The 26,237-nt window shown below is 43.1% G+C and overlaps 1 protein-coding gene across 1 annotated transcript in view; it reads right to left on the bottom strand.

Annotated features, from left to right (window-relative positions):
• ascc3 (activating signal cointegrator 1 complex subunit 3) overlaps window positions 1–26,237 on the bottom strand; it is a 358,193-nt gene that overhangs the window by 172,001 nt on the left and 159,955 nt on the right. The window contains exons 15-16 of the mRNA XM_055634935.1: window positions 14,688–14,879; window positions 13,632–13,856 (exon numbers count right to left, since the gene is read on the bottom strand). Of these exons, the coding sequence (XP_055490910.1) occupies window positions 13,632–13,856; window positions 14,688–14,879 (417 nt within the window). The remainder of the gene's footprint in view (window positions 1–13,631; window positions 13,857–14,687; window positions 14,880–26,237) is intronic.

Below are 26,237 nucleotides of genomic sequence, written 5' to 3'. Positions count from 1 at the left end.
TTTCAGATCCACGCCCTACACACTAGGTGCAATTTACAGAGGTCAATTAATCTACAAATCTACATGTCTTAGGGATATGGGAGGAAATCGGAGCATCCAGAGGAAACCCACGCCATCACAGGGAGAATGTGCAAAATCCACACAGTTCGCACACGAGGTCAGGATCGAACTCGAGTCTTTGGTGCTGTGAGGCACCAGCTCTACCAGCTGCACCACTATCTGCCCCCTAATATTGTGGGCAGTTCTGATCATCACAGTAATTTTTAACCAATTTTACACCCCATGGTTTTGATTAAGCTAGAGACAGTGCAGAAAATATTCACAAGGATGTGGCCGAGAATGGTCACTATTTTCTTCCTAAGGTCGGGCAATTCAAGATGGCCCCCAAACCAGGCAACTCTTTGTGTGTTCGTCATGGACGTAGATCTGCAATCACACATTACAATCGTTCCACTCGTTTCAACTTCTATCTGCACACAGTGGATGACTCAATTGGAATCATGTATGGTCTTTCCGCTTACTGGTCAGCATGCACCAAAAGCTTTTCAATGTACCTCAATACATGTGACAATAAACTAAACTAAACTAATCTAAAGCTGGAGGGCATAGGTTTATGGTGAGAGTGAAAATATTTAAAGGAGATCCGAGGGGTGGGTTCTTCCACAAAGTGGGCAGTGGGTACATGGAACGTGGTTGAGGTGGGTACAACATCTCCGTTTGAAAGACATTTGGAAAAGTATATGGATAAGAGCGGTTCAGAGGTGCAAAATGCAGGCAAAAGGGATTAATGTGGATCGACTTCTTGTCGGAGTGGACAAGTTAGGTCAAAGACCTGTTTTAGTGATGTATGAGGCTTAGGTTTATTACTATAACTGGTACCGAGGTGTAGTGAAAGGCTTTATTTTGCATGCTATGTATCAGATCAGATAATATTATACATTCCCGTCAAACCCAGGTACAATAGGTAGAGCAAAGGGGAAGATACAGAATGCATGTAGTTTTCAATGTTATAGTGCAAGACTTTAACCAGAGGGCATAGGTTCAAGGTGATGGGGGAAGGATATAATAGGAACACGATAGGTAACTTTTTTTATACACAAAGGGTGGTGGGTATAATGAACGAGCTGCCAGAGGAGGTAGTTGAGGCAGGTAATATCGCAACATTTAAGAAGTATTTATTCAGGTACATGGATTGGGCAGGTTTAGGGGGATATGGGTCAAGTGCATGCAGGTGGGATGTGTAGATGGGACATGCTGGTGAGTGTGGGTCAGTTGGGCCGATGGGCCTGTATCCATGTTATATGACCCTAGGACTTCCATAGACTCATTCAAGGTCTACATATGAAATAAAGATGATACATTTCCAAGTTTCCAATTCTGCATTCGGATGGAAAGTGACACGGTTAATTCAGAGACTAGGGTCTCTTACTTAAAGGAGACTTTGATGATATGGGATGGGAATTGACTCGGATAGACTGGCAAGTTATACTTAAAGGGTTGAAGGTCGAGATGCAATGGCAAAGATTTAAAGACCGCATGGATGAACTCCAAAAAAATTGTTCATCCCTGTTTGGCGAAAAAATAAAGCGGGGAAGGTGGCTTCGCCATGGCTAACGATGGAAATCAAGGATAGTGTTAAATCCAAGGAAAATTGGCCACAGGAAGCAGCAAACCGGAGGACTGGGAGAAATTTAGAACTTAACAGAGGAGGACAAAGGGGTTAATTAAGAGGGGGATAAAAGAGCATGAATGAAAGCTTGCGGGGAATATAAAAACTGACTCAAAAAGCTTCTTTAGATATGTAAAAAGGAAACGATTAGTGAAGCCAAATGTGGGTCCCTTACAACCAGAGATGGTGGAATTTATAATGGGAAACAAGGAAATGGTAAAACAGTTAAACGAGTACTTTGGTTCTGTCTTCACTAACGAAGACACAAACAATCTCCCAGAAATACTAGGGGACGAGGATCTTGTGGGAGGGAGGAACTGAAGAGAATCCACATTAGTCAGGAAATGGTGTTAGGTAAACTGTTGGGACTGAAGACAGATAAATCCCCAGGAACTGAAGGTCTACATCCAAGAATACTCAAGGAGGTGGCCCTAGACATCGTAGATGCATTGGTGATCATTTTCCAATGTTCTCTCGACTGGATCAGTTCCTGTGGACTGGAGGGTAGCTAATGTAACCCCGCTTTTTAAGACAGGAGGGAGAGACAAAACGGGGAATTATAGTCCAGTTAGCCTTCATCAGTAGTGGGGAAGATGCTTGAGTCGATTAATAAAGATGTCATAGCAGCGCATTTGGAAAGAGGGACAGGATCGGTCAAAGTCAGCATGGATTTATGAAGGGGGAACTCATGCTCGACTAATCTTCTGTAATTTTCTGAGGATGTAACAAGTACAATGGATAAGGGAGAACCAGTGGATGTGGTGTATCTGGACTTTCAAAAAGCCTTTGACAATGTCCCACACAAGAGATTAGTGTGCAAAATTAGAGCACATGGTATTGGGGGTAGGGTATTGATTAGATTAGGTTAGATTAGATTCCTTTATTGTCATTCAGACCTTTTGGTCTGAACGAAATTTCGATCCCTGCAGTCATACGTAATAATAATAAACACCAAAACATACAATAAACACAAATTAACATCCACCACAGTGAGTTCACCAGGCACCTCCTCACTGTGTGGAGGCAAAAGTCTTAAAGTCTCTGTCTCTTCCCTCTTTGTTCTCTCTCTGCGCTGAGGTGATCCAGGCCGAAGATGCCGGCCTCCAGTCCAGCGGACGCAGCTGTAGTTGCGGGAGCTCCGGAAACAGGTCACCAATCTGTGACCTGCGAGCTCCCGGTCGTCCACTGGGCCCGCGGCCGAACCTCTGAAGTCGTGTCGCCGCCGCCTCAGCCCCGAGTCGTGTCGTCGCTGCTTTAGCTCAGAGTACAGCGGCTGCCAAAAGCCGGAACGCCGCCTCAGCTCCGAGTCGTGTCGCCGCCGCCTCAGCCCCGAGTCGTGCCGCCGCCGTCTCAGCTCCGAGTCGGGCTGCCGTCGAACGCCGCCTCAGCTCCGAGCCGGGCCGCTGCCGCCTCAGCTCCGAGCCGGGCCGCCGCCGCCTCAGCTCCGAGTCGGGCCGCCGCCGCCTCAGCTCCGAGTCGGGACGCCACCGCCCCAGCTCCGAGTCGGGCCGCTGCCGCCTCAGCTCCGAGTCGGGCCGCCGCCCCCTCAGCCCCGAGTTAGGCCGCCGTCGCCTAAGTCCCGAGTCGTGCCGCCGCCACCACAGGCCCAAGTTGGACCGTCGCCGCCTCAGCTCCGATTCGGGCCGCCGACCGCCTCAGCCCCAAAGTCGGACCTCCGACCGCCTCAGCCCCGAAGTCGGCCAGCCTAGTCCTGGCTGGCTCTGCCTCTGGAGCCTCGAGGTCGCTCGCAGTTGGAGGCAGCCAGCTCCGCCATTAGGCCTCAGTGCAGACGGAGGCAGAGAAGGGTTATACGACAAGAAAAAGTCGCATTCCCCCCCGAAGGAAGAGACAAAAAACATGTTTCACCCCCCTCCCCCACACACATACACAACCTAACAAACTAAAATCTAACTAAAACAGGACAGAAGAAAACAACAATAAAAAGTAAAAACAGATGGACTGCAGGCGAGCCGCAGCTGTCAACAGCGCCGCCACTTCCGGATAGAAATAGACATAGATAGAAAACTGATTGGCAGACGGGAAGCAAGGAGTAGGAATTAACGGGTCCTTTTCAGAATGGCAGGCAGTGACTAGTGGGGTGCCACCAGGCTCGGTTCTGGAACCCTAGTTATTTTCAATAAATATTAACGATTTAGACGATAGAATTAAATGTGACATCTCCAAGTTTGCGGATGACACAAAGCTGGGTGGCAGTGTGAGCTGCGATGAGGATGCTATGAGGCTGCAGGATGATTTGGATAGGTTGGGTGAGCGGGGAGATGCATGGCAGATGCAGTATAATGTGGATAAATGTGAGGTTATCCACATTGGTGACAAGAACAGGAAGGCAGAATATTATCTAAATGTCAGATTAGAAAAAGGGGAAGTGCAACGAGACCTGGGTGTCCTTGTACATAAGTCACTGAATGTAAACATGCAGGTATAGCAGGCAGGGTAGAAAGCATGTTGGTTTTTATTGCGAGAGGATTTGAGTTTAGGAGCAAGGAGATCCTACTGCAGTTGTACAGGGCCCTGGTGAGACCGCACTTGGAGTATTGTGTGCAATCTTAATTTGAGCAAGGACATTATTGTTCTGAGGTAGTGCAGCGTAGGTTCACTAGGTCAATTCCTGGGACTGACAGATGATGAAAGAATGGGTCGACTGGGCATGTATTCACTCGAATTGAGAGGGATGAGAGGGGATCTCTAGAAACATATAACATTCTTAAAGGATTGGACAGGCTAGATGCAGGAAAAATATTCCCGATGTTGGGGGAGTCCAGAACCAGGGGTCACAGTTTAAGAATAAGGGGTAGGCCATTTTGGACTGAGATGAGGAAAAACCTCTTCACCCAGAGTGTTGTGAATAGACAATAGGTTCAGGAGTAGGCCATTCGTCCCTTCAAGTCAGCACCGCCATTCAATGTGATCATGGCTGAACATCCCCAATGAGTACCCCATTCCTGCCTTCTCCCCATATTCCCTGACTCCGCTATCTTTAAGAGCCCTATCTAGCTCTCTCTTGAAAGTATCCAGAGAACCGGCCTCCACCAGAGAATTCCGACTCACAACTCTGTGTGAAAAAGTGTTTCCTCATCTCCATTCTAAATGGCTTACCCCTTATTCTTAAGCTGTGGCCCCTGGTTCCTGAGCCTGGATGTTACAATTTTCAGGCTCCTATATCTTCTTCTCGAAGGCAGAACTGAAATGACCCTGTGACCAAGGTGGTGTAGGTTTCTGATGATGCTGGCTGCCTTTTTGAGGCACCAACTCCTGTAAATCCTTTCGATGGTAGGGAGGTCAGTTCCCGTGATGGACTGGACAGTGTTCACCACTTTTTGCAGTCTTCTTCGCTCCCGGGCGTTCAAGTTGCCGAACCAGGCCATGATGCATTCAGTCAATATGCTCTTTACTGTTAACCTGTAGAAGATCAAGAGAGTACTGTCTGATATACCCAATCTCTGCAATCTTCTCAGGAAGTAGAGGCGTTGATGGGCTTTCTTTATAATTGCATCAGTGTGCTGGGTCCAGGAAAGATCGTCAGAGATGTGCATGCCCAGGAATTTGAAGCTTTTGACTCTTTCCACCATTGATCCATCGATATAGACAGGTTTGTTGGTCTTCATCCTTATTCCAAAGTCAACTATCGGTTCCTTGGTCTTATTGACAATGAGTTCCAGGTTGTTGTGATGGCACCATTTGGTCAGTCGATCGATCTCCCCTCTAGACTCTGACTCATCGTCAGTAATTCGTCCAACAACAATGGTGTCGTGGGCGAACTTGAAGATGGAGTTCACACTATGTCCGGCTACACAATCGTGAGTATAGAGTGTGTAGAGCAAGGGGTTGAACACGCAGCCTTGAGCTGCTCCCGTACTGATGGTTATTGAGGAAGAAATGTTACTGCCAATTCTTACAAATTGTGGTCTGTTGATGAGGAAGTCAAGGATCCAGTTGCAGAGGGATGCGCAGAGACACAGATCCATGAGCTTGATGACCAGCTTGGAGGGGGTGATGGTATTGAATGCAGATCTGCAGTCTATAAGGAACAGCCTGATGTATGTGTTTTTATTGTCAAAGTGATCACTAAAACAGCATCAAGATGGCTGACCTTATGTCAAAGAGTTGTCTAGCACACAAACAGGCCCATTGTCCCACCATATCCATGTTGCCTAATGTTCCTATCTATACTCATGCCATTTACCCACATTAAGTTTTCATTGAAGTCACTGTTGTTGTGACCTCTGACAGTATACTGGGCTAACATGATTAGCTTTGATGATAATTTCATCCTTGGAATTCAGCTCCCGTCTATCTCCGGACCTAGGCTGTCATAACGTCAGGTCTTGAGTGATTCTAGCAAAGCTCAATGTGTGCAGAAATGAGCAAGTTACTGGTGTCTAAATGCTACTTCACAACAATGTTACATATTATTTTCACTTCATTGATGAAAGCGAACAGAAGGATTTTCTTTAGTGGTGAATCTGTGGAATTCTTTGCCACAGAAGGCTGTGGAGGCCAAGTCAATGGATATTTTTAAAGCATAGGTAGATTGATTTTTGATTAGTAAGGGTGTCCGGGGTAATGGAGGGATGGCGGAAAAATAGGGGTTAGGAGGGAGAGATAGATCAGCCAAGATTGTATGGTGGAGTGGACGATGGGCCGAATGGCCTAATTCTGATCCTATTACTTATGACCTAATGATAGAATAATTCGCCAAATTGAGATTCAGTTACTTTACTTGGTTCACAGCATGCACGGTCAACCTGAAATAACTTTTGTGGAGCGACATTAATTTTATAATGGTAGGCAAAGGATTCTGACTACTCCTCCACCATAGAGGAGGCTCGCACCAGGGTCTCTTCCATACCGCGCAACACTGCTCTCTCTCCCCATCCCCACACTCGCAACAAGGGCAGAGTCCCCCTAGTCCTCACCTTTCACCCCACCAGCCGTCATATACAACAAGTAATCCTCCGTCAGTTTCGCCACCTCCAACATGACCCCACCACTCGCCACATCTTCCCATCTCCCCCCATGTCTGCCTTCCGCAAATACCGCTCCCTTCGTAACTCCCTTGTCAATTCTTCCCTTCCCTCCTGTACCACCCCCTCCCCGGGCACTTTCCGTTGCAACCGCAAGAAATGCAACACCTGTCCCTTTACCTCCCCCCTCGACTCCATTCAAGGACCCAAGCAGTCGTTCCAGGTGCGACAAAGGTTCACCTGTATCTCCTCCAACCTCATCTATTGCATCCGCTGCTCTAGATGTCAGCTGATCCACATCGGTGAGACTAAGCGGAGGTTGGGCGATCGTTTCGCCGAATACCTCCGCTCGATCCACAAGAACCTACCTGACCTCCCGGTGGCACAGCACTTCAACTCCCCCTCCCATTCCCCGTCCGACCTCTCTGTGACTCGGACTCTTCCATGGCGAGAGTGAGCAACACCGGAAATTGGAGGAACAGCACCTCACATTCCGCATGGGGAGTCTGCATCCTGCGGGCATGAACATTGAATTCTCCCAATTTTGTTAGCCCTTGCTGTCTCCTCCCCTTCCTCAGCCCTCGGGCTGTCTCCTCCCATCCCGCAGCCCTCGGGCTCCTCCTCCTCCTTTTCCCTTTCTTCTCCCTGCTACCCCCCATCAGTCTGAAGGGTTTCGGCCCGAAACGTTGCCTATTTCCTTCGCTCCATAGATGCTGCTGCACCCGCTGAGTTTCTCCAGCATTTTTGTGTACCTTCGATTTTCCAGCATCTGCAGTTCCTTCTTAAACAAGAATCTGACTACTTGTTTGACAAACATTTGTAAAACTTTGGCTTTCAACAACAAACTTTTTCTTGCTAATAGGCACATTAAATCACTGACAATAATTGGGTTTTACATTGTGTCAATGAACCCACCACTTCTAGATGTTATTGCATACAAAGCCTTTTCCTCCACATGTTTAGCGTATAAAACTACATGTATGACATGAAAAGGGATGTACATGCAAGTGCACCCGTTTGTCTGACTTCACTGCATCAGATCTCCTCAGGTTTCCCTGAAACAGCCTTCCATTCATTGTGAACATGCCCAAATTTAGCAGGCACAGCTTCTAAAGGTATATTCCACCCCATTTGGCACAACCACACATGTCACACAACATATACACAGAAGACCTAGAAAAAATATCTGCCAACCAAGAATAGCAAGATTGATATTGGCAGTGCAGTAAATGTCTTTCTGGACTTTAACAAGGCCTCTACATTATACACCATGTCTGGGTAGTCTGGTATGTTAGATGTCATGGATCCAGGGCAAGCTAGGCAATTAGATACAAAATTGACTTGAAAGTAAGAGATATAGTAGGTATGTCGCAAAACCTACCTGAGCGTTGTTTGAGAATCTGCCCCAGGCCATGTGCGCGATTTTGGCGCTGTTTAGAGGGGGCGGGTTTAAAACGCGATTTTTACTAGGCTGTTGCAATCGAAAATGTTCAGCCTAGTAAATCATTAACGAAAAATCGCTGAAAGACCCCGTCGCAAAAGGTATTATTAGTTTTTATGGCCTTGTATAATAGTTATAGTAGTTTAAAAATCGCTCTCTAAACCCGCGACCTCTCGCAGCCCCAGGGTTTTATAAAGCAAACAATTAAAGGTATGTACCTTATTTTTACATTAAAAGGGGCTTCTTAAGAACCCTGTATATAAATTTTTCTATAGCGAATAGTTCATTTTGGGCTCTTTATATCCCACAGTATTTTTCTGGGCATTTGAGGGCACAAATCCAGCGCAATGTGAACGTTCTAAACCAGCGCGTTCACAGGAACCCACTAGAAAGCCGATTTAAAATAGACTTTAATTTACAGCAATTGAACACTAAATTCCTTCCATTTGGCCTATAAATTGATGTAAATGAGATTTAAAAATCATGTTTTATTGTGAATTATTTGTGAATATTATTTGGACTCTTAGGCTATTTAAAAATGTTAGTCATTTATTAAGAAATGGGTAGATGTTTAGATCTAGTAATTGAAGTTTGAAATTAGCTACAATTGGGTAACTAACTAATTATATGCTTTAATTTCAGGTCATCCAAGTAAGATTATTTTATATTTGTTTCAGAATGCTTCAATCTATGATAACTGAAAATTTCATTCAGTTCTCTTAATCTTTAAGAAGGTTATGGGCTTTTGACTGTCCATGAGCACAGCTTTTTTGTTATGTCCATAGAAAATCAATAGGGAACAAGATGCTAATTTCTGAGTATGAAAATGGCCATAACATTTTTATTACTTGAAATATGAAAGTGAATTAGGTGTCAAATTAAACTTATTTTTATGCTTTATCTGATGGGATAAATTGCAGACTTGATTTTTTAAATCTCAAAATTTTGTAACATTGCTAGATATAGAGTGCTGGCGAAGGGTTGTTTCTCAGATTGAACACCTGTAACATGCCCTATGCCAAAGGATTGTGAACTGAGTCCAGAGTGCTTCATTATTTATATTAACAAATTGGATGTAGGTATCAGTAAGTTTGCTGGTGACCCTAAAATGGGTTGAAAAAGATGATGTAAGATTACAACTGGATCTTGATCAACTGGGCCAATGGAGTGAGGACTTGGTAGGTGGAGTTTTGCTCAGATGAATGCAAGGATTTGCCTTTTGGTAGGACAAACCAAGGCAAGAATTTCACAGTAAGTTACAGGACCCTGTGAAGAATTATAGATCAAAGCTAATTAGGGATGCAGGTACATTGTGCCATGAAAGTGTTGGCACAGGTAGATAGGGTGGTGGAGAAGGCGTTTTGCATGCTTGCCTTCAGTAAGGGTACTCCGAAGAGGAGTTGAGACGTCTTGATACAGCTGGATAAGATGTTGCTAAGGCCACATTTAGAGTATTACTCACTGTGCTGGTTGCCCAGCTCGAAAAGGCCGGTCATTAAACTGGAAGATTGGAACTGGAAAACTGGAACTTTTAAAAAGACGTACAAGACTATTAGGTTTTGAGGTATAATGAATGGATGGATAGGTTTGGTCTTTTTTCCCTGGAGCATAAGAGACTGGGGTGACACCTTATAGCAATATATTTAATCATGACTGATGTGCATACGGTGGATAGCCACAGTTTTTTCCCCAGGATAGGAGAGTCTAAAACTAGAAGACATAGGTTTAATGTGTAGAAAGGAACTGCAGATGCTGGTTTAGACCCAAGATAAACACAAAATGTTCAAGTAACTTAGCAGGTCAGATAGCATCCGGGGAAAAGGAACAGGTGATGTTTCAGGTTGAGACCCTTCTTTAGACCACGTTTTCGGGTCGAGACCCTTCTTCAAACCATTCTTCTGATGGAGGGTCTCAACCTGAAACATCATCTATTCCTTTTCTCCAGAGATACTGTCTGACCCGCTGTGTTACTCCAGCTTTTTGTGTCTATCAATGCTTGAAAGAATTCTGCTCTTACTTCAATGGGCCTCTAGTGACATCTAGTGGTTTTCTATTCAGTATTAATATTCAAAGTTTTGTTTGTGTCTGCATCTCAGGACACACAAACAAAACAACATCTTTCATAGTATAAGACACCTTGGGCTAACAAAGAAATATGTTAAAGCTGTCACACAAGTAATATTATAAGAACTAAAAGCTGATTTTGTTTTACATTCTACACAATCCTTTTTACATCCCCTTTTCTCTCCGGAAGATGCCAGTCTTTACTGACGTATGATTCCTTGGTTCATTTTCTAATCCGTTCACTGAATGTCTCCCAAGACCAAAGTTCAGACATATTTCCAAAAGAAATGACCAAGTGACCTTAAGGAACAGGCATTTTGAACTGAATTCTCCACCTCCAGCAGAGTTGTTGAGGCTGCTTGCTGAATTAGGACTAGCAAATTTAGAATTAGACAATTGAACGGGATTTAAATAAATAAGCCATTGAACGGAGTCTATATTTAGAGAAGGTCATTGATATTCATTGGAACATTGAACATCAAACAAAATACTCTCTATTTCACTGTTTCTCAACAAGACTCTACTGGGAGGCAACATGAAAGTGTAAATTTAAGTTAAAAATGCTGTTTCTAGTCAGTAGAAAGCAATTGAGGACTTGGGAAGAGACAAGATTCAATCAGAAACTATAAATAACAAACAACAGGAATGCCACAACTAAATCAAAGCAATAAAATTCATTCAACATTTCAGATTATTTCATTATTTACATTATATATTGATATCTCCTTAATTCAGGTAATATTTAAAAAAATCACATGCAAGGAACTGCAGATGCTGGTGTACAAAAAAAGATAGTGTAACTCAGGTGGTTCGGCAGCATCTCCGCATATACATTTTTGGTCGGGACCCTTCCACAGAAAATATTTTATTGCCTGGTACTTAAGTACCAAAAACAATGTATAAATATTTAAGAACAATTATTGAATAAGCTGGCTGCTTCAAAAACTGATAATATTTTGGAAGCACGCTCTTGAGGTTGGCCTGATTGAAGTCACCGGCTGTTATGAACGAGGCTTTAGGGTTTATTGTTTCAATACTTTTGGTGACAGTGTGTAGTTCCTCAAGTGCGAGCTTGGCATCGGCCTCAGGTCCCGATTTCATTGAATGTACAGCTGCGTCACTTTAGAGACTTGCTTGAGTACGGAGGATGCCATCTCAACGGCACTTCACTCCGCCCTCTCCCACCTCGACAACAGAGACACTTACGTAAGAATGCTGTTCATCGATTACAGCTCAGCATTCAACACCATTATACCCTCTAAACTGATCACCAAACTCGGTAACCTGGGCATCGACCCCTCCACCTGCAACTGGATACTGGACTTTCTAACCAACAGACCCCAGTCTGTGAGGTTAGACAAGCACACCTCTTCAACCCTCACCCTGAACACCGGCGTTCCTCAGGGCTGTGTGCTGAGCCCCCTCCTCTCCTCCCTCTTCACCTACGACTGCACACCTGTACATGGTACTAACACCATCATCAAGTATGCAGATGATACAACGGTGATTGGCCTCATCAGCAACAACGATGAGTTGGCCTACAGGGAGGAGGTCCAGCACTTAGCAGCATGGTGCGCTGACAACAACCTAGCCCTTAACTCCAAGAAGAACAAGGAGCTCATTGTAGACTTCAGGAAGTCCAGAGGCGGCACGCACACCCCCATCCACATTAACGGGACGGAGGTGGAACGTGTTTCCAGCTTCAGGTTCCTGGGGGGTCAACATCTCCGATGACCTCTCTTGAACCCACAATACCTCAACTCTGGTCAAGAAGGCTCACCAGCATCTCTTCTTCCTGAGGAGACTGAAGAAGGTCCATCTGTCTCCTCAGATTCTGATGAACTTCTACTGCTGCACCATCAAGAGCATCCTTACCAACTGTATCACTGCAGAGGGTGGAAAAAATTGCCCAGCGCATCACCGGTTCCTCGCTCCCCTCCATTGAGTCTGTCCAAAGCAAGCGTTGTCTGCGAAGGGCGCTCAGCATCGCCAAGGACTGCTCTCACCCCAACCATGGACTGTTTACCATCTACCATCCGGGAGGCGCTACAGGTCTCTCCGTTGCCGGTCCAGCAGGTCCAGGAACAGCTTCTTCCCTGCAGCTGTTACACTACTCAACAATTTACCTCGGTGACTGCCAATCACCCCCCCCCCCACGGACACTCCTCCCACAGGAAAAACACTATGACTGTATGCATGCAAATAGATTTATTTATTGAAATCATATTCTATGTCGCTCTTCCAGGGAGATGCTAACTGCATTTCGTTGTCTCTGTACTGTACACTGACAATGACAATTAAAGTTGAATCTGAATCTTGAATCTGAATCTGATCCCAGCTGACTGTTGCTGTTATATGAAGCCTTCATTTTCCTGACCAGACCTTCAATGTCCCTTGTCAGTTCAGGTTTCTTGATCTTTTTGACATTGCCCTGCCCTCCAACAGGAATAGGCTGGCCCAGAACTCCTTCTACTTCACTTTTAATAGCCTCTCACTAGCCAGACACCCCGGTACCTGCAGCCAATACCTTCTCCCAATCAACTTATGATTCCAGTTAGCCTTCCTCCAAGTTAGGACTTTAATTTGAGGCCAAACCTTATCTTTTTCCATGACTATCTTAAAATGGTATTATGGTCACCGGTCCCAAAGAGTTCTCTCACACACACACACGCACACAAGAACCACTTGCCCAATCATTTTTCCTGAGAAGAGATGGCGTGTAGCCCCTTCTTCAGTGGGTCCATCTGCATTTTATTTCAGACAACTTTCCCACACACTTAACAAAATCTTCACCATTTACTCCCTTAATACCAATTCAATACATACTACGTCAGTGTTATTTTCAGCAACCTGCAGTAACCTTGTCGTCACTTCCTGAACTCATAACAGTCCTCAAAGGCCAAAAATACCTCAGCACATCTTATTTTGCTTAAATAATACTTAAATTGCTTGTTTTTTTTTTAAATATTTCATTGCTGCTGAATGTCAGGCCTTGGCATTGCGCAAGCCAGTCTCTCAACCAATACAGCCTAAGACTTGGCAAAGCCTCCTTGTTAAAAAAATGCTGTACTATGAACTTTTACTTCGCTATCGTTGATTTTGTTGATGCTATTATTAAAGCTAATGACTATCACTATATCACAAGCCATTAAAAACTTTGAGATTACAATGTGGTGAATTGTTGAAACAAACACCTTTTGAGTTTGCAGGACCACCTGGAGTTTGCAGCAAAGCCTGGAGCTTAACTTCATCCATTGGACCAGAAAAGGTTAGTCCAACTGTAGGAATAGCAGATACATGCAAGAAGTGTCAGATAAAGTGCAAATGGTGTTCAATTTGTGAATTAATGTATTAAGATGCCAGTTATTTAAGTCGATGTACATCTTGGATCTATAGCCGTACATCCCTGCTGAAAGTTAAACACACCTAGAACGGTGGAATAGAGGAATTCACAAAATATCAGCGTACTGACCTCTGCATTTAGATTGTCTGCTAAGCGATCTAGAAACTGGCTTTCGATCGGATTCTGTTGAGTCAATAGAGTTAAGTAGTGACTCAGTTTATCATGAGCAGTGATGATGGTACCCTCGCCAAACTTGTCAAATTGAGGCCGTCCAGCTCTGCCGAAAATCTGCATCACATCTAAAATTCCTAGGTCAACAAAAGAGCCCCTTTTGGCGTCATATATTTGAGTGCCCTGTAGACAAAATGTGGAAAAGTGTTAGAAATGGCAAGCAAAATAATCAAATTTGTTGTTTCAATATCTCCATGAAAATTGTCTTTTCCCATCAGTAAATTTAGTGAAAAAAGATTTAAACGTCATAACACTCAAACCACTATTTACTCTGCAGACACAGATTTGCTAATAATCCAATTATAAAATAAGTACTCGGTGTTTCAAGAATCTCTGTTTTTACTTCAGATTTACAACATTTGCAGCTTCTATTTTTCATGCAACTCTCAATTGCCAAGACCTTTACTTTTGTGTTTTCAGGAAGGCCTTTGAATTTTCAATCATTGTTAATAATTCCAATTAACAAAATGCTCATCAAGTTTTCTTCAAGGATCCAGCATATAACACATAAGTTACATCAGACTGCAGTTTTAAAATAATTATTATATCCAGGTATCAAACATAATGTTGGTGGAATCTAGGGCAACAAAAATTGAATTTTGGGCCTTTGTTATGGTTTACATAATTATTTTACATAGAATTGTTGGATAGATAAATAAATAGTGTTTACCTTGTGGTCACTCATTCTAAAATAATCTGTATTTTGCTCAAGTTTTTAATCACTCCAATTATGCACTGTACTCGAGTAACAATTAGATCACAATTCTTCAGTGGAACAATTCATAATTAGTACATGGTAATGAATTCTAATACCATCCTCTGTTCTACTGTTGTCTATATGGTTTTCTCTCATCAGCACATAAGACAACATCAGCCCAACATGTTAAAGGGTAGAAGAAGAAACCTATTGTTTTAAAATAACCAGACAGAAATTTATGGATTGTGTAAATTTACCTTTATGATGACAGCATGTGCTGGAAGATTAACACCCCAGGCCAATGTAGCTGTGCAGACCAACACTTTTATGTGCCCGCGAGAAAAGTAATTTTCAACCAAGTTCCTGTCCTGACGCAACATTCCTGCATGATGAATGCCAAATCCATCTGGAAACAACTCACGTAACTGCTTGTTTCGCGACTTCTGAATCTGCAGACATACCAAAAAAAAAACAGGTATCACAATCCATTGCCAGCTTTAGCATTAATGATTTGAAATGCCTTAACTGGCTTACTGCCATGGTAATCTTTTTTTAGTGGACAAATTAGAATATGTTATAGTAATAAATTAGCAGTGATATTTCCCCATTATTTAGGAACAGAGAGATGTGCTCAGGGGTCAGCCGCATGAGAGTAGACATACTTGGACCAGCAGATCAGAGAGTAAACAGAGGACACATTTAAATAGCACAGGCAGAATACAAGAATAAGCTGCACCCAGCACATTGGTTTGGAGGTTGAAACGACGGAACTACGTTCTGGACCACACAAGTCCTCCATGTTCATGACATTGTAGAGCATGACACAATCCTTCACACTCAGAACGACAGCATTTCTTCTCACATCAGGCTATACACTTATCTTTATTTAATGTCTAGATTGCCCAGACCACCGCTTCACCTGGCAGGAAGCTACAGTCTGAAACCAACCCATTGAGAATAGCTGAAATACGTGAAAATCCTCCAAATGAAAGGGGAAAGGCCAGCACAATCTGTCTGCTCCATAGTAGGAGTACAGCCTAGCAGGTAAAAGGTTGACCAGAAATACTACAAATTTGTTCAATATATGTTAAATGTCAATTTTAGTTATATACTAGACCAAGTGGAACCCGTTGGGTCCCAGCATCACACGGGAGGGCTAGTCCCCCAACGCAATATTCCACCTGTCCACCAATTCCAATATTGGTGGCCAGTGGGGTGGGGGGCTTTTCTGGAGCACTAGTATGGGTGTTGTGGGCAGAAGGGACTGGTTTCCAGAGTGCTATTGTGGACATTGTTGGCCGAATGGATTCTTGGGCTGGCGGCCCAGTCACTCAAGCCTGTTGTCACTCACGGCTGGGGGGCTGTCAGTTGACCCACGGCTATTTCTTGAAATTCCATTTCAAGCAGGGTGCAAGGCCACCAAATTAATAATAATAATAATAATAATAATATCTTTTATTGTCATTGCACATCAGTGCAACGAGTTTTAGTATGCAGCTTCCAACCGATGTAAAAATAAATAAATAAACGGCGCAACGTGACCATCTGAGGGAGACAGTCCAGGGGGTATGGGGGGCACTCAGCATGGCTCGTTCAGAGCCGCTATAGCTCTCCCATATTTAAGTGCAGTTTCATACCATTTCAACAAGGGTGCAAGGCCATTAAAGACAGCGAGTCGTGACCTCTCCCTCACCCATCCTGCAAAGAATAAGCCACGCCCACAATTCTGGGTTTTATTGCCCCCCCATCCAACAGAAGGGGCGTGGCCCTCATGGCATGATTGACATGAGAGAGAATCTCAACATTTTGTAAACACTAATAACTCTTTTATTTTTCATCGATGGAAAAAATCCTCGGCACCTGATGAGCGGAGGGGGATTCTGAGTAAGATGGCCAAAAATCACAGTTATACGTGGTAGTGTTTTTTCTAAAATCAATATAAAACACAACCAGGAAGTGGTTAAGATTAGACTTTTAATTATATGGTAGGCAAGGGGCAAGGCAACTTTAATTGGGCAAGGCAACTTTAATTGGGCAAGGCAACCTAAATTGGGCAAGGCAACTTTTATTGGGCAAGCCAACTTTAATTAGGCAATGCAACTTTAATTAGGCAATGCAACTTTAATTAGCCAAGGCAACTTCAATTAGGCAAGGCAACTTTAAATAGGCAAGGCAAGTTTAGCACTTTCAAACCAAAGGCAATGCAGCTAAAGCACTTTCAATCCAAAGGCAACGCAGCTTCAGCACTTTTAAACCAAAGACAAGGCAGCTTTAGCACTTTCAAACCAAAGGCAATGCAGCTTTAGCTCTTTCAAACCAAAGGCAACGCAGCTTTAGTACTTTCAAATCAAAGGCAACTCAGCTTTAGCACTTTCAAACCAAAGGCAACGCAGCTTCAGCACTTTTAAACATAAGGCAAGGCAGCTTTAGCACTTTCACACCAAAGACAAGGCAGCTTTAGCACTTTCAAACCAAAGACAAGGCAGCTTTAGCACTTTCAAACCAAAGGCAATGCAGCTTTAGCACTTTCAAACCAAAGACAAGGCAGCTTTAGCATTTTCCAACCAAAGGCAACACAGCTTTAGCACTTTCAAACCACATTTTCAAATCACATTAAGGGCACTGACAGGTCAGTAAAACCACTCACAATTTAATAGACATGTGTTCAGTGTTATTCACAGCTCAGACTGAGAATTGCGACCTCTCGCTCCCCCATCTTGCAGAGAACTGAGGCACCTCCACACTTCCAGGTTTTATAGTCCCTCCGGAAGAGACGTGGCGTTCAGGAGAGAGAATCTCAACATTTTTTAAACACTAATAAGTCTTTTATTTTTCATCGATGGGAAAAATCCTCTTGTCCTGAGCAGTGGAGCGGGACTCCACTGGCCAAAAATCACAGCTATAAGTGGCAGCATTTTTTCTAAAATCAATATACAGTGCAACAGGAAGTGGTCAAGATGAGACTTTTAGTAATATAGATAAATGATGCTTTGGAAAGCTTTGCCCATCCAATTTACAATAATCATTACTGCAATGGGTTTGTTTGAATATCGGATAGCACAGTAGAAAGTGCTAGTCTCCTTATAATTAACAGTTCAATGGTCAACATTCATGTTGAAAGTCACATTCCACTGAGGATATACCACAGCCTTTTTGCATGCTATGTAAGATTTCATGTCGCAAACCTTCTAGAAAATAAATTGATAATGTTGCTACTTCACAATTTTCTATCACTCTTTTTGCGTACTGCAGACTCCATGCCCCATGTGCCTTTATTTCTCTTTTTTTGAGACCACTGCACTATCAGTCTTGTTGTAGGACTTTGATCATTTCTTTTAATCTGGATTTTTAATTCATGTATTGTGTGTTTTTTTTTTTAAATATATAATTTATGATGCTTTTATATGTGATATACTAAGATTTTATATGTATATACTTCATGATATTTTTGAATGTGCAATGCATTTTTATGTAATGTTGCCCTTTGTCTGGACCTCGAGTCCGTAATAAAGTTCATTATTATTATTATTATCAGACTATTCCCAGTAAATATATGAAACCATTAAATGCACGTTGAGAAGAATTAAACAACAAATGCTCTTGTGAGAGTATAGAAAATGGCTAACCGCAAATCGGGCCAGAACATGGATACATTTTCTAAGGCCAACCCAAAAGAGTCACAGTTGCTCTTTATGTAAATCTGTGCAAAGGTTTCATGAATTCTAAATGCCATCCAAGTGCCTGAGGAATTTGGACATTTGCTAACAAGATTGTTTGCCAATTTATTCTCAATTGAGGGAAAAGCTATCACTTGGTCAGAACTGAACTCAATCTCTAGCAAAACCGATTAATTAAAATGACTGGGTTGCAGTATTTGATTTTTTATTTTGTAACATTTTTCAAATTGATTTTAAAGGCAGGACCACTATGCTGTGATGGCAAACTTCATTTCTCTCATCTTATTTATGTTTTAATACCTGAAATGAACTATTGCAGTGCCTAAGGAGCGGCAATCACTTTCAATCTTTTTGAAACTCATTCAACGAGGCAACAACCCTCACAAGGAATAAAACAAAACCAAATGAAACTTCATCCCAATCATATTCCCAGCACTGACACAATCAGACTGCACATCACTGGTGAGGCAGGTCTACATAGGAACACCTTACAGATCTGCTGAAACATCTCTGGATACTTTCAAGAGAGAGCTAGATAGGGCTCTTAAAGATAGCGGAGTCATCTTTAAGAGCCCTATCCCGGATATGGGGAGAAGGCAGGAACAGGGTGCTGATTGGGGATGATCAGCCATGATCACATTGAATGGCGGTGCTGGCTCGAAGGGCTGACTCCTGCACCTGTTGTCTATTGTCTATCCTATCACCAACTAGAGAGCGATCCTGAGCTACTATCTACCACATTGGAAACCCTCACACTATCTTTAATCAAAAATTTCCGGACCATATCTTGCACTAAACGTTATTCCTTTTATTTATCCTTTATGTGTACACTGTCGATGGTTTGATTTTAATCATGTATTGTCATTTTGCTGACCGGGTATCTGGCAACAACAAAGCTTTTCACTGTACCTTAATACATGTGACAATAAATGGAACTAATTTGGTAAATAACAGTGTCTTGAGAAACTCTTACAATTTTTTACAATGGAATTTTCTCATTTTCAGTTGAAACAAATGATAGACACAATTGATTCCTTGTTGCAAAACTGATAGTGCTGATTTCGCATTGTTTTCAAATACATTTTTTCATATTTCCAGTCTAATAATTTAATTAATTCAATAAAATTCAGCCAATTCATGTTGCAACTGTATAAATTGTTGTTGAAACCACATTTGTAGCGCTGTGTGCAATTCGACTCGCCCAGCTATAGGAACAAAGTCGTTAAGTTGGAAATGGTGCAGAAAAGATTCATGACAATGTTGCTGGGACTGAACAGCTTGATTTATAAGGTAGACAAAAATGCTGGAGAAGCTCAGCGGGTGAGGCAGCACCTACGGAGCGAAGGAATAGGCAACATTTTGGGTCGAGACTCTTCTTCAGACTAATGTGGGGGGGGGGGGGAAGAAAGGAAGAGGCAGAGACAGTAGAAGAGGCAGAGACAGTAGACAGTGGGACAGCTGGGAAGGGGAGGGGAAGGAAGGAGAAAGCAAGGACTACCTGAAATTGGAGAAGTCAATGTTCATGCCACTGGGGTGTAAACTACCCAAGCAAAATATGAGGTGCTGCTCCTCCAATTTTCGTTGGGTGGCACTCTGGCCATGGAGGAGGCCCAGGACAGAAAGGTCAGATTCGGAATGGGAGGGGGAGTTGAAATGCTGAGCCACCGGGAGATAAGGTTGGCTGTTTTGTGAACTGAAAGGACTCTATCCCCCTACTCCCAATTCCTCCGTCCACGCCGCATCTGTACCTAGGGCATCGGAGATTTCCTCATTCTTTAGGGAACGGGGGTTCCCCTCTTCGACTATAGATGAGGCTCTCACCAGGTTCTCCTCTATATCCCGTAGCTCCGCTCTCACTCCCCCCCCCCCCCCCCACTGGTAACAAGGACAGAGTTCCGCTTGTCCTCACCTCCCACCCTACCAGCCGTCACATACAACAGATAATCCTCCGACATTTTCGCCACCTCCAACGGGTACATGGCTCTTTGCTGTACTCTACTATGCTGCAAATTTTGAAAAGATCAATGAAATTGTCAACTGTTTTGAAGAAGAAGAATCTGCTCCAGTCAGGATCGACAGTGAAATCATGCAGAAAAAGTCACTCCACCGCAATCTTGTATTTATTGCTTCCAATTTTGCAAATTTCCCACAAGTTATCACTTCCCTTGCGAAACATGGTGAAACATTAGTGAATAACTTACAGGTTTTAAACAAAGTAACTGACGATATTTGTAAAGTTCCTGCTAATGTAGGTAAAGAAATACAAGGAAAATGTGAGAGAATGATTTTAGCTAACAATGACCTTGATGAAATACAAAACATAGCTAAAGTTCTCAAAGGTAGTTGTAATGCACAAGATATCAACATGAATTTAGAGTCTGTAGCTTGTTTTGAGTATGCACCAGTGACCTCAGCTGAGGTAGAAAGAAGCTTTGCACAACTGAAGCATATTCTGTCTGACAGCCGGTATAGTTTAACACCAGATAATATTAAAAATAAATGCTAGTAATTATGTGCAACCAGGCAACTTTGGTCACTGTGTGCCTCTGTGTATTTCTCTAAAAAACCTCTGAGAGATTTGTTTTCCAATTTCCACAGTGGAATTCCAGCATCAATGAATGCCTTGCACAGATCACTCGGAAACTCAGATTTGCGACTGGAGCCAGCAGTAAATGTAGTGAGGACAAGCTTGGGTATTTTGCTTGGGTAGTCTACACCCCAGCAGTATCAATATTGACTTCTCCCATTTTAGATAGTCCTTGTCTTCTACCTCCTCTCCCTCCGCCTTCCCAGCTCTCCTTCTAGTCCTACTGTCTCTGCCCCTTCCTTCCTTTTTCCCGCCCCCACCCGAAACGTCACCTATTCCTTCTCTCCATAGATGCTGCCTCCCCGCTGAGTTTCTCCAGCATTTTTTGTCTACCTTCGATTTTTCCAGCATCTGCAATTCTTTCTTAAATAGATCTTGGAGAAGACTGAACCAGCGGTCAGCGGAACGAACAAACGAACGACCGATGGTGACGCCCCCCAGTTTCGCCCCGGTGATGGAGATTTTATTGTAAGTTAAACTATGTTAACACGTTAATAATTACTTATTAATATTAATGTGTTAACATAGAAAATGTCATTGTGATCACGTTACAACTAGAGAAAATAGCACAACCTTTTCGTAAAATGGTTGATTTAGGCACTCGATCATGAAAAAGGCATTTTCTTGGTGAAATCATCAAAAAAGGCATGAAAAGGCACAATACATTTATGGCAAAATGTTGGCTCGACTTATGACACACAGGCTCAGAAGCATGTTTGACAGCATCCGTGGAAGAAGAAACAAGAATAATATTTCACATCAAAGAAATAATTCTATTCGCAGAGAATTAGTTTCAGGAGAACTGGTGAAGCTGGTAAATCACACAAATCCTTTATGGAATAAAATACCAAGATCCTTTATTTTGCATTCTTTCCACAACCTTAGCATACTTTGCAACACACTACTCACCTCAGACAACATCAGTGATACAGAATAAGGCTTTCAACATTCGCCACAATACATAATTAATTTTCGCTCAACTGTTCTTTGGGAATTCATATAGAAATGGTTTGATAATAAAAGGAATGTGAATAAGACAGCATTGGATCATCCTATTCAACGAGCAGAAGCAGACATTTTTACATATTTTACCTTCACAATTTTATATCAGCAGCATAACTCAATTATCTAAGGAACTGATTGCTTAATGCACCTTTGTGACGTTTCGACATGGATATGCAGATACAATTTAAATTTGAGTATTAAATAACCAGATCCTTATCTGTGATTTGAGAGTGAGCAACTGAATTGTACTGTTCTACTAATTATTGTACTTCATCTGCTCCAGATGTGTCAACAAAATCTTCCTGTAGGGCGGAGAGATCAATAAATTAATATCAATCCAACCACGTTCAAATCAGGTTGGTAAGTATAAGAACTAAACCTTGCATTGAGCTTCTTCAAATGAAGCAACGTTCTAAGATTGTGTATAATTTTCAAGTTTCCATCAAATTTCTCCACAATATGAAGGCACATTTTCAAATGCAGTTAACAGCCAGGGTAAAGGCCACTCTCCTTTTGAAATGTGGAAAAGGAAAAACTTCACAATGTTCCTCCTGGAACAGTGATTGTTGCCGCTTAAGCCAGTGTTACCTGGCAGCTTGTTTTCTTTTTCATCATCAGGTTGCATTATAGCTGAGACTATCACAACTCTTGCACCAACTATTTATCAGATTCAATATAACCATTGCTGGAAAACCAAACTTCCAGTGGCAAGCTACAACTGGATGCAGAATTTATACTATAACAGAAAATAGAGTTGTCAAATTCTATATACAACAAAGTTGTTATAAAAAAAAAGCAGCACTTTGGTTTGCATCATATGCAACATAGTTACAGTAATTGGGAAAGTCAGTCAAATTTTAAGCAAATTCAGCGATTCATTCCTGATTCCTCTATTCAGCTGTGTCAAGTGCAGAACCCTGAACAAGAAAACCAAATTAATTCATGTATGCTTAGTTATGACTGTCTTGTGTAGCTGCCTTCATAGAAATGTTATAGAAATGATACAAATTCCTCAGAGATCTAATGATAGGCTGGAAGCTCAAAAGCATCCAGGACAAAGCTGCCAATTGATTTGCTCCCTAAAGCTCTTCGGGCTTAAAGCTAAAGATATAGCTCTTACGGCTAACGGAAACAAGGTATAGGGGAGAAAGCAGGAACGGAGTACAGGTGCACAACCTTTTATCCGAAAGCCTTGAGACCAGACACTTGTCGGATTTCGGATTTTTTCGGATTTCCGAATGGAAGATTTTTAGCGTAGATTAGGTAGGTAGCGCGGGCGGCTTGAAAAGTCTGGAGCGGCTGCCTCCTCCCCGGAGACCGGGGAATCATTGTAAATCATTGCTTAAATGTTAGTCAGTTAGTTTGGAGGGATTTTATGTGGGGGGGGGGGAAGGGGGAAACTTTAATTCTTAGTCGCCTACCTGGTCGGAGAGGCGGGGAGCGGGCAATGCCTTACCATAGCTCCGGAGCGCTATGGCCGCCGACTCCCAACATTGTGGAGCTGGGGGCTGCGGGCGTCCGGCCGCGGGCGCCGCCGGTTGGAGCTCCGACCCCGGCAACTCTACCCCTGGCTGCGCGGCGCTCTAAATCCAGCACCGCTCGCGGCCGGTCGCCCGCAGCCCCAGCTCCGCGATGTTGGGAGTCGGCGGCGTCACAGCGCTGGGATACCAGCGGGGAGCGGGCAATGCCTTACCGGGTCGCCGTGCGGTAAGCTCCGGAGCGCTGTGGCCGCCGACACACAACATCGCGGAGCTGGGGCTGCGGGCGTCGGGCCGCGATGGATTTGGAGCGCTGCGCAGCCAGAGGTAGAGTTGCCGGGGTCGGAGCTACAACCGGCGCCGCCCGTTGCCGGACGCCCGCAGCCCCAGCTGGGAGTTGGCGGCCACAGCGCTGCGGAGCTTACTGCACGGCGACCCAGTAAGGCATTGACCGCTCCCCGCCTCTCCGACCAGGTAGGGGACTAAGAATTAAAGTTTCCCCCTTCACCCCCCACCCCCCCTTCACATAGAAGCCCTCCAAACTAACTGATTAACATTTAAGCAATGATTTACATATGTTTAAGTGTCTCCCCGGTCTCCGAGGAGGAGGCAGCCGCTACAGTAGTACAGACCTGGGTTGACTGTGGGTCGTTTCGGGTCAAGTTTGGCGCCAAACGCGAGCTTTGGTGTGCAGACGACATCCTGGAAAAAATGGCCGGTTTTCGGAGTTTTTCGGTTTCCGGAACTCCGGATAAAAGGTTGTGCACCTGTACTGATTTTGGACGATCGCCATGATCATATTGAATGGTGGTGCTGGCTCAAATGGCCGAATGGCCTAATCCTGCGTCTATTTTCTATGTTTCTAAATATCCATTCGGTCCACTACATGCCCATTGTGGGTGTAATTGTACAATTTTTTTTTAAATGCACTGCCAATACACGACAAATTTATCCCAACAGAATCCTTAAGTGAGAGATATCTACCACCAAGAACAAGAAGCAAGATACATAGAAATACAACCATCTACATATTTTCCCACAAATCACTCAATATCCTAGTCACAGAATCAGTTTGGAAACATGCATTTTGGTCAGTATATTGTGCTGTCCAAATTTTGTAGTACTCAGTCCATTGCCTTTTATGTTATGCCTGTTCAAATGTTCACTCGATACTTTGTGGCGCCACCTGGTGGTTAGGCCACTGACTATGTGGACCCTCGGCAGTCGGGTCACGTGACTGGGTAATGGCGGGACGAAGTTGTCACAAGGTTTAGGGGTGTGCCCTAGTATAAGTATTAAGCCACGGGTCAAACTTCCCCCATTCACGTGTGTGTTGTTCTCTTTGCTTCAACAACAAAGATTTATTTGATTCACCATGTGTGGCATGTTTATTTACCCACCATAACTGTCAAGAGAGTACATAGAGCAGCATAAATTGGGTGGATATCGAGAAACATTTCCCTCTCTATGACGAATGGAATACAACACAGGAAAGGTGGCATCATAGGGTGATAAAGAGGAATATGGTTTGCTTGCCTTCATTACTAGGGACTGAACATAAGAGTCATGAAGTAGCACTGTCGGACTTTAGTTTGGCAGCATTTGGAGGATTACGAGCCATCAGGAAAGATGTGAAAGCTTTCAAGAGGGTGCAGAGGAGGTTTACCAGAATGTTGCCTTGATTAGAGGGTTTCAGCTATAGGGAGATATTGGATAAACTTGGATTGTTTTCTCTGGAACATCAGAGGTTGAGGGGAGACTTGATAGAAGTATATAAAATTATTTAAAAAAAGAAAATGATGAAAAACACGCAGGTCTGACAGCATCTGTGGTAATGGAAGCAAAGCTGATATGTCATGTCAAAGACAATACAACACCATTTGCAGATAACTACTTTCCGAAGACTGGTGAAGCTGGTGTCCACAAATCCTTTATGGAACATATTAAGATTACTTCTTTTCACATTCTTTCCACATTTTCAATATACTTTACAAAACACTGTTCTCCTCCAGCCGACGATATCGGAGATACAGAAGATGGCTTTCAACATTCTCCACAATACATAATTCATCTTTGCTGAACTGTTATTTTGGAATTCAAATAGAAATGGTTCAAAAATAAAAGGAAGATGTATCAGGCAGCAGGGGAATCACGCAACTCAACACGCAAAAGTAGACATTTTAATATATTTTATTTTCAAATTTTCATATCAGCAACATAACTGAATTATCAAAGAACATAGAACAGTACAGCACAGGGACGGGCTCAACGAGCCACAGTGTTTGTACTGAACACGATGCCAAGTTAAATTGTGCTCATCTGCCTGTACACGATCCATATCCTTCTATTCCCTGCACGCCTGGAGTGCTACTCTTGAACACCACTATTGTATCTGCCTCTACCACCACACTTTACAATGCATTCCAGGCCTCCAACACTCTGCGTGAAAGATTTCTCAGCACATCATATCATATCATATCTATATCTATATTACTAAAAGTCTGATCTTGACCACTTCCTGTTGTTCTGTATATTGATTTTAGAAAAAATGCTGCTACTTACGGCTGTAATTTTTGGCCATCTTACTCAGAGTCCCCCTCCGCTGCGCAGGACAAGTGGATTTTTCCCATTGATGAAAAATAAAAGAGTTATTAGTGTTTAAAAAATGTTGAGATCTCTCTCCTCGAGGCCACGCCCCTTCCGGAGGGACTATAAACGCGGAAGTGTTGAGTGCCTCATTCAGTCTCTGAAAGATGGGGGAGCGAGACGATCACGTCTCGCAGTCTGAGCTGCGAATAACACTGAACACATGTCTATTAAACTGTGAGTGGTTTTACTGACCTGTCAGTGCCCTTAATGTGGTTTGAAAATATAGTTTGGAAATGCTAAAGCTGTGTTGACTTTGGTTTGGAAATGCTAAAGCTGTGTTGCCTTTGGTTTGGAAATGCTAAAGCTGTGCTGCCTATTTAAAGTTGCCTTGCCTAATTGGTTGCCTTGCCTTCTATATAATTAAAAGTCTAATCTTGACCACTTCCTGTTTGTGCTTTATTTATTTTGGAA

This window comes from Leucoraja erinacea, chromosome 5 (assembly GCF_028641065.1).
Source record: "Leucoraja erinacea ecotype New England chromosome 5, Leri_hhj_1, whole genome shotgun sequence".
NCBI classification, from domain to species: domain Eukaryota; kingdom Metazoa; phylum Chordata; class Chondrichthyes; order Rajiformes; family Rajidae; genus Leucoraja; species Leucoraja erinaceus.
The sequence above is the reverse complement of the archived record's forward strand: the minus strand, read 5'-3'. Positions and strand labels throughout refer to the sequence as shown.